General features: G+C 48.7%; 1 protein-coding gene across 1 annotated transcript in view; it reads left to right on the plus strand.

The window, feature by feature from the left end:
• Positions 1 to 18,167, plus strand: part of CAMTA1 (calmodulin binding transcription activator 1) — a 312,119-nt gene that overhangs the window by 239,505 nt on the left and 54,447 nt on the right. The window contains exon 6 of the mRNA XM_009884071.1: positions 13,235 to 13,388. Within this exon, the coding sequence (XP_009882373.1) occupies positions 13,235 to 13,388 (154 nt within the window). The remainder of the gene's footprint in view (positions 1 to 13,234; positions 13,389 to 18,167) is intronic.

Genomic DNA, 18,167 nt, shown 5'->3' on the forward strand with positions numbered 1-18,167 from the left:
CAGTCTTTGCTGGAGAAAGAAAAATGCTCCCAGGCAGAAAACCTGTGCAGGGTATGTACAAATGCTGAAATGCTAAATATTGGCATTTTCTGGCAAAGCACAGCACTGTATGTTTGCTCAAGGTAGGTCATGCTATGACGATAGCTTGATAGCTTTGCAAAAAGCGTTTTGATGGATTCCGTCCCTTAAGGTAAGGGATATACTTGTACCCTTGAGCTGGAGCATAGTGGAGTTGAACTGGTACAAGGGAACCAGAATTTGTCCCAGTGGAAGGAAAAGGGAGAAGAAGAGAAAAAGATATGCTCTACCGTGAGTGTCCAGTGACAGCCAGGAGGCACAGGGGAACGTCAGCGTTCCTCTCAAAAATAATCTTATCTGTGGTAACGTGTGACACACTTAACAACAGAAGCTCAGATCAATTCTCTTGCTTTTATCTTTTCTTGAGGCGCTGCGTGATGAAAAGTGACCTATATACGTGGTTGATAAATAGCCAGAAACCCGCTGCAGCCGCTCTCACCTGACGATCTCCAGCAATTAGCGCTGCCACGGGGCACACCCCCGTCAGAGCCCTCAGGGGGTCGGGGGCTTCGGCGGCCGTCCCCGGGGCTGTGCAGCCCACGGCAAAAAAGGTCCTCCGCCGGGGGAACAGCAATGCTCCTTATGGCGGCACCAAATCACGTTCCTTCTCTTTCTTCCTCCGTGTCCCACACCTGCAGGGGTGTCCTTTCTAGCTATTAATGCTAATTAACAATATTAATAGTGTTACATTCTAGTAATTCTTCATACTGTTGGAAGGGTTGTAACTGTGCGTGAGAAACGCTGTCTGATGATGAAGGTCAAGACGTGAGATGCACGAGCTGAAGAAGAAAAGCAGGTCTATCATTTTTTAAAGGACAGTAAGACAAGGGTCTCCATTCCTCTCCTATGTTCCATGCAGCCAGGAAAAAAAAGGAAAAGCAGTAAATTTGGAAAGTCTGGATCATGGAGAATATTGGTGTTTCTGGGATTTCAAGGACTCTTTCCATAAGCTGTTCATTCCTTGGAGTTACCTATTTCTTAGACGCTACTTCAGCTGCATCGATGCCTAGGCTGAAAAAAACCCTTTGATCTGCGCTCACTTTCCCTTGCATTTACAAACTTAAAAGCGCTTGTGTTAAAGTTTAATTATTCCCGTGTCTGGCACTGGATGTTCCGACTACCACTGCTTTTTTGGGATGTCTCAGAAGATACCAGTATACGTAGCTGGGTTAAGTAGCTGATGGGTAAAATGAAAAATTACTTGCCGTGTGTAATAGTCTGCATCTGTTATTGAAATTTAGCAGCTTCCCTCTCTTTTCATACTTTGTAAAGTGTACAATGTTGGCATTGTGTGTTCTTTTCTCTTGCTAACGTAAGTGTACACCACAGGCAGCAGCACTCAATTTGTGACATATCTTCATTTCATAGACACTTTTGGCGAGTAAATTAAAAAAAAGAAAAAAAAAGAAAAAAAAAGAAAAAAAAGAAAAAAGAAAATGGGAATTTCTGTGTATAATAGCAAATGCATTGCTGTTTATTCTTCAGCAGGCATTGCCAAGCATCGCTATTGTTGTTAGAGCATACTGTGAAATAAAAAGATCTGGAGACTCCAAAGGGAGAAGGTGAGACAGCCATGGAGTTACCAAAGAAGCTGGGAACTCTGTGCCACATCTCCAAATGCTCACCTGATAAATTTGCTCTCGCTGCTTTAAAAATGTAATTGGATGTAGCGTCGGCATCTGTCATCCACTCAGCCTGAGCCCGAGGGCTAAACAAAGCTCACCTTCTTCTGCTTAAATAACACGGCTTTTGAGGTTATCGGTGCGCTGTCACCTGGCAGGACGTTCCCGGCTGCCCCGTGCCGTGCGTCTGAGGCTGACGGATGAGGCTGAAGGGCAGCTGACTTTGCCATAGCCGGGTTGTAGCACCGCTTCTGCTCATGGCAAATAATCCTATCTCCGGTGAGCAGCCAGGTTGTTCTGCCCTGGGAGCTTGAGGCAGGACGGGCTCGCTCCCATTTAACCGATGCCTTCTCTCGGAGACACCTGGGAAAGAGAGACCTGATTTGGGGCAAAAAGGAGCCTGGAAGGAACATGCGCTCCTCCTTTGAATTCCACGTTGTGTCAGTGCCAACCCAGAGCTGTTTGTCCAGCCTGGGAGCGGTGCTGTGTTTGCTCTCTTATGTGAAACAGAGAACAAAATCTGACTGTCAGGTGGTACGAAAAGATCTCCCTAAAAGAAACCTGAATACCCACAGGGCTGGAAAGGACTCGGAGTCCTCAGGAAGGTCTGACAAGGAGATGTCTCTGCTCTCAGCGGCAGGTCGGAGCAGCCCCTCGGGGCCACGCAGCAGCGCTGGTGGGGTTCACCTTCCCTTTTAGCATTTCAAGACATCCACTTGGGAGTCTGCAGACGCACACACCGGAGACCCGGAGAGCGGGGCTCAGTCGAACACAGCCTGCAGCGGGAGCTCTCAGATGCTAATCTCTGTTTGTTAATCTCCTCCGTCTGGGGAAATTCGAGGCTTCTGAGTGATAGTTAAGAAGAAAGAAGGGTGTCTAATAATCTTTTTCTTGCAGTTCGGAAGAAATTCAAGTCTGATACTTTTTTTTTTGCCTTAGGATTCAGTGTTTCCAGTCTAAAGTGCTGCATCAGTTCCCAGCTTGCTGCTGTGAGTCCTCTTTAGGACAGCAAGCCTAAGGAGCAAAAGCCAGAAACTGTAGTGAAAATGGAAGAGTGCTGCGTGTCCTCCACGTGGCAGTTTGGTGTGTCCCGCGTACCTGCCCATCTCTGCCGCGGGGACAGCCCCACTGCTGCTGGCCGCACCGCGCATCTTTAGGGTGGACCCTCGCATCTCTGTGAGCCCTCACAACCAAGGCAGAGCAAAGCTCCAAAATCTGTACCACAGGAGAACTTTGGATTCCCTGGCACTGGGGTGACTCTTGTCTGCAGAGGTCATCCAGGCACAACGCAACCCTCACCCTATGTGCTGTGTAGCAGTGTCATAACAGTTACGCCACAGGAACAAAAACGTTGCAAGACTATCAAAGCCAACATTATGAAAGCATTTTGAACGTCATTGATGTTTGTCCTCCGGGAATTGTATTACCAGTCACTGATATCAAAAGTAACAAATCTAAAAAACCTGTTAATGACAAAGACCTCAGAGTCAGACCAAAGAGTAAGACTAAAAAGGACTCGTTGGCTTATCACGTACCATATAGGCTGTATGGAACATTAAATAACATAAATTTACGTATATACAATTTTATATATATTATATATTGATATTATATTGATATTATATACTGTATATAATTATATAAATTTATATATAATAAACATAAATTTATCTCCTGTTCCTCCAGGCAGGCAGCAAGGTCATGCTCGTACCCTCGGCAGGCACCGGCAGCCCCGTGTCCCTGCCCTGGCTGTGCCGTGCGGGTGTGCGGGAAGGGGCCGGGGCTGGTGTGCACCGTGTCCTGGCTGGGGAAGGAGCGACCCGTGCTGCGAGGGCAGCACACCCCCCTCAGGCTTGTCAGAGCCATTCCCCTGATCCAGACGCTCTCCAGAAGTAACGGGTGGGCACGTGAACAGCTCTGGCCCACGGGATGCTGCGGGAGCTGCCGTCACCTTCCAGTGCTGCAGGAGCTCCTTTCCTGGTTGGCACGGGTGGGTTGTGCTGGGCTGGGAGTCCACGGCGCCCTGGGAAACGCCGAGGGAAATGCCGATCTTCTCCATGTCACACCTTGCAAACCCTTGGACGCGTCCTTAGTCCTGCATCCTCCACTCCTGCGTGCTGATGCTCACGTGCTGCTGCTGTGGGGAACATACACGTTTTTGAGGGGCAATCAGCTTCCAACTGCTTTTAACGCATTTGCATGCATATGAAAATAGCTTAGAGCTTGATGAAGCTTTAGGAGCAGCACTGAGGGACAGCGTGTCTCTGGGGGGAAAGCTTATCGTGAGCTCTGGGTGCGTTCTCCTGGGGCTTTCTTGTTTGGTGTTTGGAAATGTCAGCTTCCTGTTGCTTGGTCCGCCTACAACAATACCAATTTAAAAAATAAAAAGTGATGTACCTTCAGGTACACATTGAACTGTTCTTAATTCACAGAAATGCATTAATATTTAAAAGTTAATAGTGTTATTGAGGCAAACTAGGCCATCAGCACATGAGAGAAAAAATTTGCACCATCTGCATTCAAACCAGGATTTGAAGCAGTGCATTCTGTTGATATAAACTTTGAAAGCACTTGGTGAATGTCAGCAGAGCTTTGAAATTAAAATTTCTCATTTCAGACCAGCTATTGTTGCATCTCTGGCTTGGGTGAGCTGGGAAAGGATAGAAGCCACTTGGGGCACGCTTTATAACGCTGGCATTTCTGGACGGTGATGAAGATGGAAGTGTTTTGAGCTTAGCTCTGTCTGAGCCTGTTTGAAATGCAATGACAGAATTCCCACGTAAAGGTTGCGATAAAAACAGAAAGAGGGAGAAGAGATTCTGTGCTTCAGAATGAAGAAAATAAGAAGTCCTCGCAAATGTCAGCTGAGGGATGTCTGGCTCAGACTTGTTGGGGGAAAACAGTCTGAATGCAGCAGCAAATCTCTAACAGAGTAACAGTCTGCGACTAAGGCTGGCACCGTTACATCATCCTCAGTACCTCGATATTTACATTTGTATGTGCTAATTTGACATGGCTTTGTTCGTGCTTGCATGGGTGGCAGAATGTGGTTTGAACTATTAACGCAACTGCAGCGCAGAGCTCCGCGTCTGCGGCTTTGGTGGCCGTGAGGTTCTTGCTGACACTTTGTGTGCTATCAAGCATTTGCTTTGTTTTACCCCAGAAAGAGCTGTGTTTTGCTATTAAATCAAGTAATCCTGGTATATAACTTTGGCTGTATGGGTTAGCAAATCCTTTGAGATGTTCTGAAAATGAAAAGCACAATTCAAGTGTAGGACACTGCAATACAAGATGTCTTTGATTGTCTCCTCTGCACCACTTTACATGCAGAAAAAATTACACTCCTCTGGAAATGGTTGCAATATGCAGGTTTAACATAAGAAAACATAGAGGCATTGTTTAAGTGTCAGTCTTCAAAGTTGGAGGGTTGGAGTAGCAGTATATGCACAGTATAGCAAGAAATTTGTACGTCTCTAAGAAGCCTCATTTGTCAGGAAAAGTACCTCGTAGGAATTCAAACCCGAAGAAACCTTTGCTTTGCCCTCAGAGTTATTGTTTGAAGAACCTCAAGGCTTTTGCAGAATGAGTTGTAAAACCTTGGACAACTGGAGAGAGCCAGTGACAGAAAGGAGGAGGAGATGCTCCGATGATTTCCATGGCAAATTTGTCTCCTTTAAAAGGCAATCGATACTAGATGCAGCAGCTGGGTTAAACCCATCCATTGCCATTATTACGTGATTTTCATGAGCAGGGTGTGTGTTAAGAAATAATATCTCCGAGCAAGCCGAAGCAGGGTGAGCTGCTATCCATAAATTTTCTCCGCACACTTTTATCATGGTTATGTTTTTATACATGAGCACTGGCGTAGCTTTAGAAAGTCATTAAACCAACCCCACCAGCTGCCCAGGCACCTCCTGTGACCGACTGCTCAGCGGCTACTGAAGTCTCAAGCTGCTCTTTCAAGAATCGGGCTGTACTGTCATAAAGGACTGAGTGGAAAACAATAAAAAACATGGTTTTGAAAGAGGCAGGAGCAGCTTTTGCTCCTGCAGGTCCTCTGCCTTGCTCTGTGGTTTAAAGTCCGGAGCCCACGGCCGTTCTTCGGGAAACCCCCTTGTGGGTTGGACTGAGCTACGCGGCGGTGGCCGTGCTGCGGCAGAGGGATGCGCTGCTGTTCGTGGCCCACGAGCAGCGTGTGCCGACCCCACCAGTGCCGCGTGCCGAGGACGCAGGTCTCCTCGCTCTTCCCGGGAGAACACTCTCGTGATCTCCAGCGGGTTCGTCGCTCCAGAGCAACGAGCAGGACAGGAGATGTCCCTGCCGCACGTCTGTCCGTGGGCACCAGGACTCAGGACTTCTGCGTCAGCACCGCCGGCTCTGCTGGGTGTTTCTAGACGAACAAAGGCAGTCCCAGCTCACGGCAGAATTACCTCGTCCCTGTCGGCTGCCCGTCTGAGTTAAGGCTTCCAGCTGGGAGCGGTGGCACAGACGAAAAGACATTTCCATTGTTCAGAAGAGTAGTACCTGCGTGAGAAAGAGAAGTGCCTTTTGTTTCATTTTGCTGCACACTCCTGGTTGCATGGGATCGTCCTTCTCGTATGCCTTTTACGAGTACAAGAGGCATTGCTATGAAAGATAATAAGCAACTCGGAAATCAATTTCTTCTTGGAACTTCGGAGGCCAGAAATTACAGCGCTGTATTTTTCTGTATCTTTCAAAGCGCATCTTAAATAAACGTGATCCCCAGGAGTATTCAGAGCCAGCTCTGTGTATATAAAATACCTTCAAATATATCACATTTGATGATGCATTAGTAAGTGTTTGGTATTTGTTCTATATTAAGACTCTCTTACTTTGCTGCTTGCACTGTTTGAATACTGCCTGATGATGACCGGGATGGTCCCTGTGCTGTTCGTCACCCCACGGGATTGCTGCTGTAGGCTCACTGCACACAAAAGCTTATTCAGACATCTCCTGACTTTCCCCTGGAAAGGACTCTGCTTGCTGCTGGCGTTGTCGTGGGGCAATTCAAATCAAACCACCTGTATTGCTAAATCCTGAACGCCACCCTGGACCTTTCCTTTGAGGGAGAGAAAAAGACTTCGGGACTGTTTCTGCTCCCTCTTACTGCCTTCTCCCGCAGCTGTCCGGTGGGATCCTCTGCATTCGGCACTGCTGGAGCTCTGCCACAGGCGACGCTTCAGCAGGGCTGGAGGAGAAGGTGCTTGGATGGGGCTCTCGCTCCTGTTTGTGTTTGGGTGTCGCCGCCAGCGACAAATCAGCATTTCGGCCGAGGATGCTCTTTGCAGGCTGGCTGTTAGGGACCCGAGGGCAATGCTCCCGAGGAGCAACGGGGATTTGCCTGGGCCATTGGTGGTGTAGGGATGGGACAGGCACAGTTTGTTACTGGGAGAAACACATGGGTTATCGGGATGCCAGGAGCAGTCAGAGGAAGAAGGGAGATAAAGAGGGATTAAAAAAGAAAATAACAAAAGGAAAACCTGTATTTTTCTAATGCAAACCCTGCCCTGCGGTGGCTGTGTACCCCCTAGTCATTCTTTTGAGACATGAAATGTAGAACAGAGTGCAATCACTTCCCTGATTACACTCTCTTCCCTTACCAGGGTATTGAAGAGGAGCTGGGGAGCACATTATAAAGCATACAGCCCTATTAAATCTTGATTCCCTTTAAAACAATTGCAGCAAATCTCGCTCTTACAATTACATGAGGGTCAGAATAATTTTTTAGCTTCCCACGCCTTTCCCGGTTCATCATTCCCTTGTTTGTGGTACACGGAGCAGTATCGGCTTGTCACCAGTCTCTTGTCTCAAAAAATGGTGGACTTAAACCAAAAACCTCAAAATGCTTTGTGCTGAAAAACTGGCAAAATGACTCAGTTTTGGAGTTGTGGGCTGATGGACCTTTGGAGACACCTGTGGTATCCATAGGGTGTAAATCCTACAATTCCAGGCACGGCCAGGATGCAGTAATGGAGGGAGATGGCCACTGAGATGGAGGAGGTGGCCACTGCCCCAGAGAGGACCTGATGCTCCTGTGCCCAGCAAGGACGATGGACATCTAGCAACCGCTCCTGAGCTGGTGCGTGTCAGGATGCTGATTTAACCAGGTTTAAACCAAACACACACCAATGCCCCTCTGCCTGGCTGACCCCAGGTGTCCTCTCCCCCCGAGGAAGCTTCTGCAGGGATGTAAGTTCCCCCAGCTCCCTCCTGCAGCAGGAGGCATGGGATCGAAGGTTAATTCAGGGAGCTGTACAGGCGAAAATGGATTTCCCAGCAAAACGGGTCCTGCTCTGCAGCGTGAGTTCTGCTCTTGGGTCCGGCTCTGGGGTCCCCCTCTCTTCCAGGTGCTCCGGTGCTTCAGCTCTCAGGTGCCAGGGCTGTGCTACGTCTCTCTTAATTGTCTCGTTCTTCCTAATTAAACATGTCCAGCTTGAGATAACTTAGGGCAATGGTATGTGCCTTTAAAGTCAATGTTAGATTTTTTTGGTTTTCACTGTTAGTGTGAAAGATTAATATATTCTAACGCGTCAGCCACCAGGTTGCCTTCCATAGCATGACCTCAATTAGAAATTATTTCAAGGATAAATTGCTGGGATTCAAACCAGTAATCTTGTCCAAAGCTAGCATTCAGTTTCTGGAAAGGAAAAAATCCCATTCCTTCTGTGTCTGTGTTGTGTGTTCGTGCCTTGTACTTCAGCTGTCCCAGGCTCCGCTCTCAAACCATTAAAAATCCAGAGGAAACCCTCCCGATAGACACTCCTATAAATAGCAGAAGAGTCTATCATCCTCACCTCTGTATGTCTTGGAATGGTTTCATTCCATGGTTTTGGTTTTAGATAATATATAGATGATACACGGAAACTCCCAGTACCTGTCTGGAGTTACCTGTGGGTGCTGGAGCATCACGTACCGGCAGCCTCCCAAAACCGCGGAAACCTTTTTGTGTTATCTTTTTCTGGGGGATAATCTGTAAGGTGTTAATCCAGTCACCCCCCAGCGATGGATGAAAATTTCGTTCCCAGAAAGATGAGATTCCTTTTCAGCCTTTTGGATGGTTTGAGGAATACGAAGTAAACCTCATGAATGAATAGCCATTAGAAAAGAAAAAACCCTTTTATAGTTTTGGGGGTGAAAGGGGAGGGAGGGGGGCACAGGAGCTGCCCCTGCATCCCCCGGCCACGCTCCTCTGCTCCTTCTGCCCTTCTGATTCGTGGTTTAGCCATTAGGACTGGTGAAAGAAAGGCTGACTTCACCTTCCGTGTTTGTAATAATGCGGAGTACTTTGTGAGTTCGACACAGGGAGGTGACGCGGGTGCCCGGTGAAGGGGACGGCGATGTCCGCGCGGCGGAGCGGAGCCGATGGCTGCTGCTCCTGGGGCCCAGCACTGCACTGGGGTCATTTCCTTGTGGGATGGCTGGGATTAAATTCACCAGTGCTCATTGTCTCCGAGGATGATTTGTTTCCTTTCGTCCTACCAGCAGAGAGTACAAATGCAAAACTTTCAGCTTGGAGGTATTTTTCCAAATAAAATACCTTCAGCTGTGGTCATCGGTGATTTGGCAGCCCCTGCCAGGGAGAGTTAGCCTTGAGCTGATTGCCATTGCCCAGCAGCTGAAGAGCAGCTAAAAGCTGGCCAGAAATGGGGGTTTATTTTTGCTTTTTTAAATAAAAAAGAAAAAAGAACAAAAAAAGCATGCTTTGGGATGAGGACAGCAAGAAGGGAGAGGGTTTTTCGTGATTATTCTGCCCGGCCTGAGAAGGGAGACTTCCCCTTGCGTGGGCGACTGACTTTGGGTATTAACGAGCATGCAGAAGGCGAGCGCTGAAATGAGAGAATGGTTTCTCTGCGGGTTGGAGCACTGGCGGTACCTGCGGTTCCCTCATCCCCGCATCCATCAGCCCCTCGCGCGCTGCCCGCGCTCTGCTCTGCGCCTCTGCCCTCCCCGCCTGGCAGCAGCGCGGAGCTGGAGCAACCCGGCGCCTCGCAGCCTTGCGTGTCTGCCAGCGTGAGGGATGCAAGCGTGGGGGGGCTGGTGGAACAAACAATAGCTGATTTACTTGGTTAATTTAAATAGTGGGTAGCGCAGGGAGGCTGCATCGCTGCTCCAGCCATCGTGCTGGGAGGGAGGTCTGCGGCGCCATTATGTGCTATTATTACTTTCTGGCTAATGTATACACTTTCACTATCACATGGTTTTTCTCCTTCATTTTTCATGAGAACTGGCACTAGATTAATGGTTGAGCCATGGAAGAAACGTAACGCCATGCCAGTCTGATTTATTGACCACTTAGTGCTGATGAAGCTGCAAACAAGAGTCAGACAGATGTTGCAGCTGCATTTTTCTTTATCAAAACTAACAGCTTTCTGTGTGTGTTTAACCACTTCTTGGGCCATCTCCTGCCTACCTTACAGCACCGGGGCACTGCAACAAACCCCTCCACTGCCCCGTAAGGAGGCTGCGCAGAGGGGGGGACAGGAGCTGCCTCTGGCGCGAGGAGCCCTGCCCGCGTCAGGGACAGGGGGCAGAGCCCTTGACGGGGGCGCGTGGGGAGCGGAGCAGCCCCGGTGATGCTCATGGCACTGAATCCATGGGTGGTGTTCTGACGGGAATGTTTCCAGAGCCATCTGCAGGTCCAGGGCTCCCGTAGGACCTCCCTGCCCCCCGGGGAAGGGCTTCTCCGGCAGCAGTGCCGCTGTCCTCCCACGTTTCCCACGTGGAAGTTACGTCTGCAGTTCTTCTTTTAGTCTTTCACAACTCCCTCGTTCTACTTGGGGGTCTCCACAAAGGAGTAGTGATTCTCTGCTGATTTTGAGTTTTCCAAAACATACATATTCTCGTAATTTGTGTCAGAATATTTCACTTTACACGGTAGATTGGCATTCATGAGACTTGCCAATCTGAAGTCAACTTTTAAATGTAGACATAAGGAACAAGCCTGTTGGTTTTGTGGGTTTTTTTATATGCTTCGATATATAAAAAGTATAAATTCTAGGCAAACCCACTGCTGAGGTCCACTTGCTTCTGCTGCCGCGAAGCTGGGAAGCCCCATCGTCCTGACTTGCCTGGTGACAAACCAACACTATCGGGCTGTGAAAAACGCAGTTTATGTGAAACGAAGGAAGAAGCATCTGCAGAACTGCCAAATGGCCCAACACTGTGGCGGCAGCGTGTCCTTGCTCTTCTTTGAAACTTCTCCGAGAGCAAGTGGTGTCTTTACACGAAGTCTCTGAAGCATATTACTTTTTATTACTTCATCATCTAAATCACTAATTACGTTAAATTAGCTGATGGAGACTATTTGGGTGTGTAGGTAATCATTTTTATTATCTGAATCTTTTCTGAATTATGCATGAGGACTGTAATGTTTCAGACCTCCCCTTCATCCCCTCTCCAGTCCTGAGCAGCGCCGTCCTCTCCTGTTGGAAGCGTCTCAGCCGCCCCGTCAATTCCCGGGAGCCCCAGCTGCCACCTCTGTCACCTTTAAAGGGTGAAACAGGAGGGCTGAAAGGAAAAAGTGGCTGCATTTTGCGCGGTGACCTGAGGATTTGCACTGTGGTGTGGAAGGAGAGGATACGGTGTTTTAACGTGTCCTTCGCTGGCCATGTCTCGTCTGGGGCAGATGTGCCCTGTGAAACGGGAGGTTTTGAACGTGTAAAAATTGAACATAAGAGGTCCAATTGTTTGTCTCCAGGAGAATCTCAGGAATAGAAGAGCCAACGGGTTTCTTTGCTTTAGCACTTTCCAAAACTGCTCAGAAATAAGATGTTAGCAGTTCCTTACTGGGTTTCCTTGCCTCTTCCCTGTGCAATGCTCTTTTTAACACAGGCTGCAAGAATTTGATACTGCAGTCTATCAGAATCTTCACTAAAAATCCCCCACTTGGAGTTTCCATCAATACCGGGGAAAAAAATGCAAGTTCCTGCTTGCGTGTCTTCCGAACTGGAAAGAGAGCTTCTCCTCCAGACGGAGGGATGCCCCTGGTGACTGGAGCCCTGCTGGGGACCAGCGTGCAAGGGGATGCAGACAGAGGGAGTGCACGCGCTCCATGCGGCTGCTGTGCCTGGCATGGTGCTGTGTGCGGTCACCACATGAAGGGGTGGCCTTTCAGCTGCCAGCACCGTCTTGGCAAGCCTGGAGGAGCTGGGAGACGTGACCAGCTGCCCCCTCATCTGGGGGACGTGCAGGACGCTCCCCACGCGCCGGGTGCAGGGTCAGCCCTGCGTCCGGCAGTGGTCAGCGCTGCCCTGGGCTGACTCCGGGAGCAGCTGCCCCGCACGCCGTGCATCGCCTCAACACTGTGTTTCACCCGTCAGAAGTGATCTTCCACTGGTCTGTCCTTGGTGCGGGTGTCCGCGTGCTGCTCCAGCTCTCTGCGGGTTTCATAAGCAAGTGCTCCCATTAGCACAACCTTTGCAAACGAATGATGGCTTCTGCTCCCTCTCCCACTCAGAACAGGGCTCTAACAGCATTAATGAAACATTAGAGTTTTAATTACACCATTATCCTATTTATTTTTATAAATAATTCCAAAGCAGTCATTAAAGTTTGTGAACTTAGGAGTAAATGACTTAAGGGAAAGAAATCGGCTTCTCAATCTTGTTATTATGTATTGTACAATCTCCCTGGGATGCTGTTGGGAAACTAGCGGAGTTGTTTCTGTTGCTGTTGTTAAGATGATTCATTTACTCGCAGGGTGGCAACACGCTGCTCAGCTCCCCACTTGAAGCGCCGGTGTCAGTGGGACGGCGCTGCAGTGCGTCAGAGCGGTGCTGCGTCCCCTCTCTCGGCCCCCGTGAGAAGGTGCCCGGGGAGAGAGAGGAGTGTTAAGCAGCCCTGCAGGAGTGAGCACCTTGCGGCTGTTCTGCAGCAGTTCTGCAAAGGACGTGGTCTCTTCCAGCCCCGACCTTCTGCAGTTCACTGTTTTCATCGCCAAGCTGCAAGATCTTCAAAAGACAAGAAAATTTGGGCTTGTCTGACAAGATCCTGTCCTTGGGGCACTCTGTAATACTGTTTGTGAGCCTCCTTGGCTCTTCCCTCCCTCCTTCTGCTGCTGTACAGAAAGCGTGGCTGTTACTGATGTTCTCAGGTGAATTTCCATATATTCGAAATAGCCCAATGTGGGCTATTTCACCAGAACTGGTGAAAGCGCTGAATCAAACAGACCGCAGGTCCCTTAAACCAAAGCAAATTGCCGGGTGTTTGTTGCGACTGGTGTTGGCAGGACTTTTGCAAGTGTTCGGTGTTGTATGGGTTGAAGAAAAGGCTCACCCTGAGCGCAGGAGAAGCAGAGGGCGCTTGGGGCAGGGGCAGCTGCCTGCAGACTTTGTCGTGCCTCGTCTTTTGGCACATCTCTTAAAGAACAGCTCTGATCTCAGGGAAAACTGGTACATACTGGGATCTAATTATGATGCTTTCTGTCATAGTTTTAATTAGGAAGGTAAATACAGAGAGCCCTGAGTGGAGGGAAGAGGCCCAACGACGTAACTTTTGCTCTGCTCTCCCCACAGAACCCAGACATCGTGTTGGTGCACTACCTGAACGTCCCCGCCATCGAGGACTGCGGGAAACCGTGCGGCCCCATCTTGTGCTCAATAAACACAGACAAGAAGGAATGGGCAAAGTGGACAAAAGAGGAACTCATCGGACAGCTCAAACCGATGTGTGAGTATCTGGAGGCTTTTTTGCTTTTTGCTTTACAAAGGGTTAATTTAGATAACGATGTCCAACCTTCCCTGCAAAGGAGTCGTTTGTCACCATCAAACTCAACTTACATCTGCATGCATTTTCTTTCTTCCCACTATTCAACGTTTCTGGGATGCATAGTGTGAGAGCTGCCCAGACTGTCCCCAAAAAGGTCATATCCCCAAAAAAGTCTCATCCCCAAAAAGGTCCCCTCCATGCCCTGGGAAAAAATTGTACCTTGCCTTTTCAAGCGTTGTTTGTTGGCATCTACTCGGTTGCAAAGAGCCTTTGCAGTATTGGCAGGTGGGTTTCCCCCAAGGGCACTCCATGTTTGTGTCGTTCAATATCGGATCAGAATGGGTTGCTCTTGTTTACAGATGGACTCCGCGGAGCGGAGTGTGTCAGGGTGGGTATCCTTTACTACTGTTGTAAACTTTGCAGTCTCAAGAGAAGGCTGCTGAGGTGCACAGCGTGGTCAGGAAGTTTGCTCAGCAAACAGGCAGCTCTGCGGAGTTCCCTGCATCCGCCCTGGAGTATATTTTATTTTACGTCCCAGTTATATTGTATGTCTTCCTCTGGAGACTATGTCCCGATGTGCACGCAAACATCTTTTGCAGTGAAAGATTTGCAGGTTAACTGCAGGAGCCATGATACTAAATCTAGGTGCTTGCATCTGAGTCAGCAAACACCAGGTCTGCTTTCCTCCCACACCCCTGCCCCCGGTCGGATGCTGGTGTCATGCCCAGCTCTCCGTAATTAGAGGTCACAGCCATGGAGTACAATCTGGTGTGTCTCAACCATCAGTGGAAGATGATCAGTCTCGCGCTGACCGCAGCGTTAGTAATCTAAGTTCGCACCACTGCTTTGCTGCATCCCAAGCTCTGCGGGCCACGTGTTCCTTTGCCACGCAGAGTTGGAGGGCAGAGGAGAAGAGAGAAAATGACGCATTTGCCAAACAGAATATTGCCCCTGGGACCGATAACCTTAGACAGAAATCCAAGATGTTGAAGGTGTAGCTGAGACTGGACAAGTACCTTAACATTAAACAGGAGAGGAAGTGGCAGCCTGTTAAAAAATCTGCAGTGCATCAAGAAAATTATGTGAAAACTACAACAAACTCGCTGTAAATTTAATAACACTTGGCTCTTTTATGTCTCAGGAGGGAAGAGTGAAATTCTGCACAATTATTCAGAGTATATATGCATGTTCACGTCTCTGTTTATGGGTACATATCCTGGGAAACGCATCCTTAGAAATGTAGCTAAAATAAAAGCTTTAGATTCTGATCAGACCTAGAAAACAGAGGACACAGATAACCATGTTCGGGGAACACAGAGGGGCACTGCTCGCCAAGAAGCCATCAGATTTGGTTCCAGTGTTGTGTGTGCCATGAAATTCTGTAGCCAAGCACGTTAGTTTCATCACATTTTTGCATTAATCACATTCTTTCATAGACTTCACAGTTTGATTGCCTGATGTTTCCAAATTTCTGTGCCCTAAAGCAGGTTTGTCAATGACTTAATCAAAGCGTTGTGTCACTGGTGAAGTGACAGTCTCCCGCTTTTACCTGTTCCGTGTTGTGGTTCCTCTGAACTTGGGAGCTGTGTGAGGTTTTTGTTGATTCTTTTGTTTTCTTGGTTGCCATTTTTCACAAGAACTTCATGTTTAAGACAAGTTAGTGATGATACAGCCAGGGTGTGCATGGAGGCCAAATGCTGTACCTGCAGGAAGGGTTTTGCATCCTGTTTCAGACCATCAACGTCATTCAGAATTAGGAGGAGAAGCTGATACTGGTTCTGCCTTCAGGGAAAGTGCCTCCTCCTGGACAGAGGGTAGTGACAGCATCCAGTTCTCGACTCGCTGAGAACAAGTGCTGTTTGTTCAAGTCCTACTCAGCCTAGACCGGAGCCAGGTATTAAAGCTGTTGACCTCTGACAGGTATTAAAGCTTTTATATCAGAATCTGGGATAGCAGAGAGTCAGTGGCGTGGCAGCCAAAGGCTGGGAGCGTGTTCTCTTGGCCGTGTGTGCCTGGAGAACTAAAAGTGATGTGGCAGATGGCTGGCAGGGAGAGAGGCATTGGTCTGAGAGTCCGAGCCAGACAAATACATCAAACTGTTTTTCCTGAAATGCGGAGAGACCCTGACTGGGATGAGCAGGGAGTTTGCTCACATTTCTTGCATCCATAATTCACTCAGTCCCTCTTCCTTCCCCGCTGCATCACCCCGAAGTCAGTCCAGGCTGCAGCAAGTGTTCGGCAGGCGTCCGGCACAGGCGCCGGGTACCAGCTGCGTCCCCTCCGTGAGCAGCGCCGTGCAGGGAGGTCTGAGCTGCTGAGAGGTGCCTCCTCCTGTCCTGGTCCTGAAGGAGACCTCTGCGAACCCAGAGCTTCTTGACTGGCTTCAGAGGTGGCTTTTCCTGATGCTGTGACTGTGCTTGTACTGGTGATTATGGGTGAAAAAAATACCTTTTCAGGGTGGCCTACAGCTCTGAGAGCTTTATGGAAACACCATTAACTTGTTCTAACATAGCTGGTCTTTGAACTAATTAAGAGACTGAAATTAACCCATCTGAACATCCATGAAAGGTAAATACTCACTGCAGATGCTCTGAGGATTTGGGCATTTTTCAACAGCTCCAACTGAGTTGAGACCATAAATAATTAATCAGCCTGACTTGAGTTTTCATGGCTTTGGATTTTTGGTTTAGTTCTGATAAATTTGTCACCTGCCTTCACGCTGGGACATCCGCGACCTCCTGATTGTCCTGCCTGCAACATCACTGTTGGCTTGTCAGACCTCAGCTTGGCAGTGGTAGAGGCTGAAGCAGAGAAGCCTGGAAGGGCTGCATACACTATTCACGACCCCCAGCAGGATGATTCCTCTCTCCTGCCAGGCTAGGATATGGGGCGCCATGTCGTCGAGGTGTAAGCGTGGTCAGGGAACACAGGGAGGGCTGCAAAGCCTCCGCTGAAACATCCCGCTGCTGATGGCAGACCTGTGACGATCTGACTGTTGGCAGCGCCCCGACTGGTTCTCTGCATCAGAAGGGTCGTCATGTGCGTTGCTTCTGTATGAATGCAACCTTTCGGGACACTCATGCAAAATGCATAGTGGTAATACGTGAAATTCTGCGGGAACGTTGTCTGAGACACCTGTAAGTCATTTCAGGATGCCTGGTATGAAGAATGGGCTTCAGTTTGGCATTGCTTTCAGTTTTCCCCCCCTCTTGTGCCCCGTTATAGTCTTGCTTTGAGATTTCTCTGAACAGATTAGCAGATGTCCTTAGAGGCATCTGGTGGTAAATGCAAAATGCAGTGGCAGAATCCAGCACAGCAGAATTCTGTATATAAACTCCATATGATCAGCAAATTGTGGGCCAGCTCATGTTGGGGGTTTCTCCAAATCATCCCCTTTTGGCTTTCTCATGCCTCAGCTGGCAAAGTATGAGTTACAAGCTCACAGCTGGTGCTACGTTGCAATCCTTGTTTCAGGTCCACTATAATTAAGAGCTATCTTTCTTTTGGAAAAAAGCTTTTTTCATTCCTCTGCTGCTTGGAAACTGATTGCTGCTGCTCGTGCCGCCTGCACGCAGCCACAGCGGGGGAAACAGGAGGTTTCACATGGCACCCGTCAGACTTAATGCCTTTGGGCATAGGCAGCTCTTGCCTCTCCCTCGAGTCACTAGTTCTCTCTCTTCCGTCTGTGTAAATGAAATGATTGGCGGCTCTTGGAGGTGACCTGAAGCCGCATCCCTGTGTTGTCGCAGCTGGAGAGGGTATTAAACGCTCACAGCCCAGAACAAAGTTTAAATAGCAGTAATTGGCATTAAAAATGTTTGAAGAATTGAGTTGTTGGGTATTTTTATCTTCACTTAAGTTTATATTCAATTTCAGTAATTATGTTTAAGGGATTTTTTTATATTTAATCTTAAAAGATCAGTTGTACAAAAATGCTACATGGGATGATTTCTACCATTCCCTAACTGGTTTGTCAGAGCTACAAAGTGACCCTCAATGGAAACAGAAGCTTGACAGCTTAATTCCAACTGACCTCCACATAAAAAGTAACTTAGATTCTTTAAAAGAGTTTGGATTGAGTAAAGTAGATGTCCAGTTTTGCTGGAATAGTATCGACGTGTTATTACAATGGGTTGTGGCTTTTTCTTAAAAAGATAATACAACAGTAGTGCTAGACAGGTTCTTATGTCCCGGTGGCTGCTCAGACTTTGAGCACCTCCCGTTTGCATGTGCTGCACCACCAGGATGAGCTGTCTGCTCTGTTTCTCATCTTCCCACCAAGATGCATCCCTTATGGGATGTGTTCGTTACTGCCGGTGCGCGGCTCTAAACATGGGTGACACGCAGGAATTGCACCTTTCCTCACCCTCTGCCATCTGTGGTGGCCTTTATGTCCCCGGAGGAGCTTGTTCCCATGCCCGTGTGGGCCACTCAGGGAACGGGTTTCCCTCGTGGGTGTGTTTTACCTGCAGAAACTGTAGAAACTGACTCACTGCAGAAAGTTCCACTTTGCCAAAAGAAGGAAATTGGTCACCGTTTTTCACCTGGTGCTTCGGGCAGCCTTTCAGCTGCGTTTGGCGATGCCACAGTGGCATAACCCCACCGGCTGGAACGGGCGTCGGTGGTACCAACCGGACCATTGGAGTAACGAGAGTGGCTCGGGGGGAGCGGAACCGCTCCCGTCCCCCCGGACGGCGGGTACTGAACGGGCGCCGCCGTCACAGAGCCCCTCCGCGGGCT

The sequence above is a fragment of the Charadrius vociferus genome, unplaced genomic scaffold (assembly GCF_000708025.1).
Source record: "Charadrius vociferus isolate BGI_N301 unplaced genomic scaffold, ASM70802v2 scaffold784, whole genome shotgun sequence".
In the NCBI taxonomy this organism is placed as follows: Eukaryota; Metazoa; Chordata; class Aves; order Charadriiformes; family Charadriidae; genus Charadrius; species Charadrius vociferus.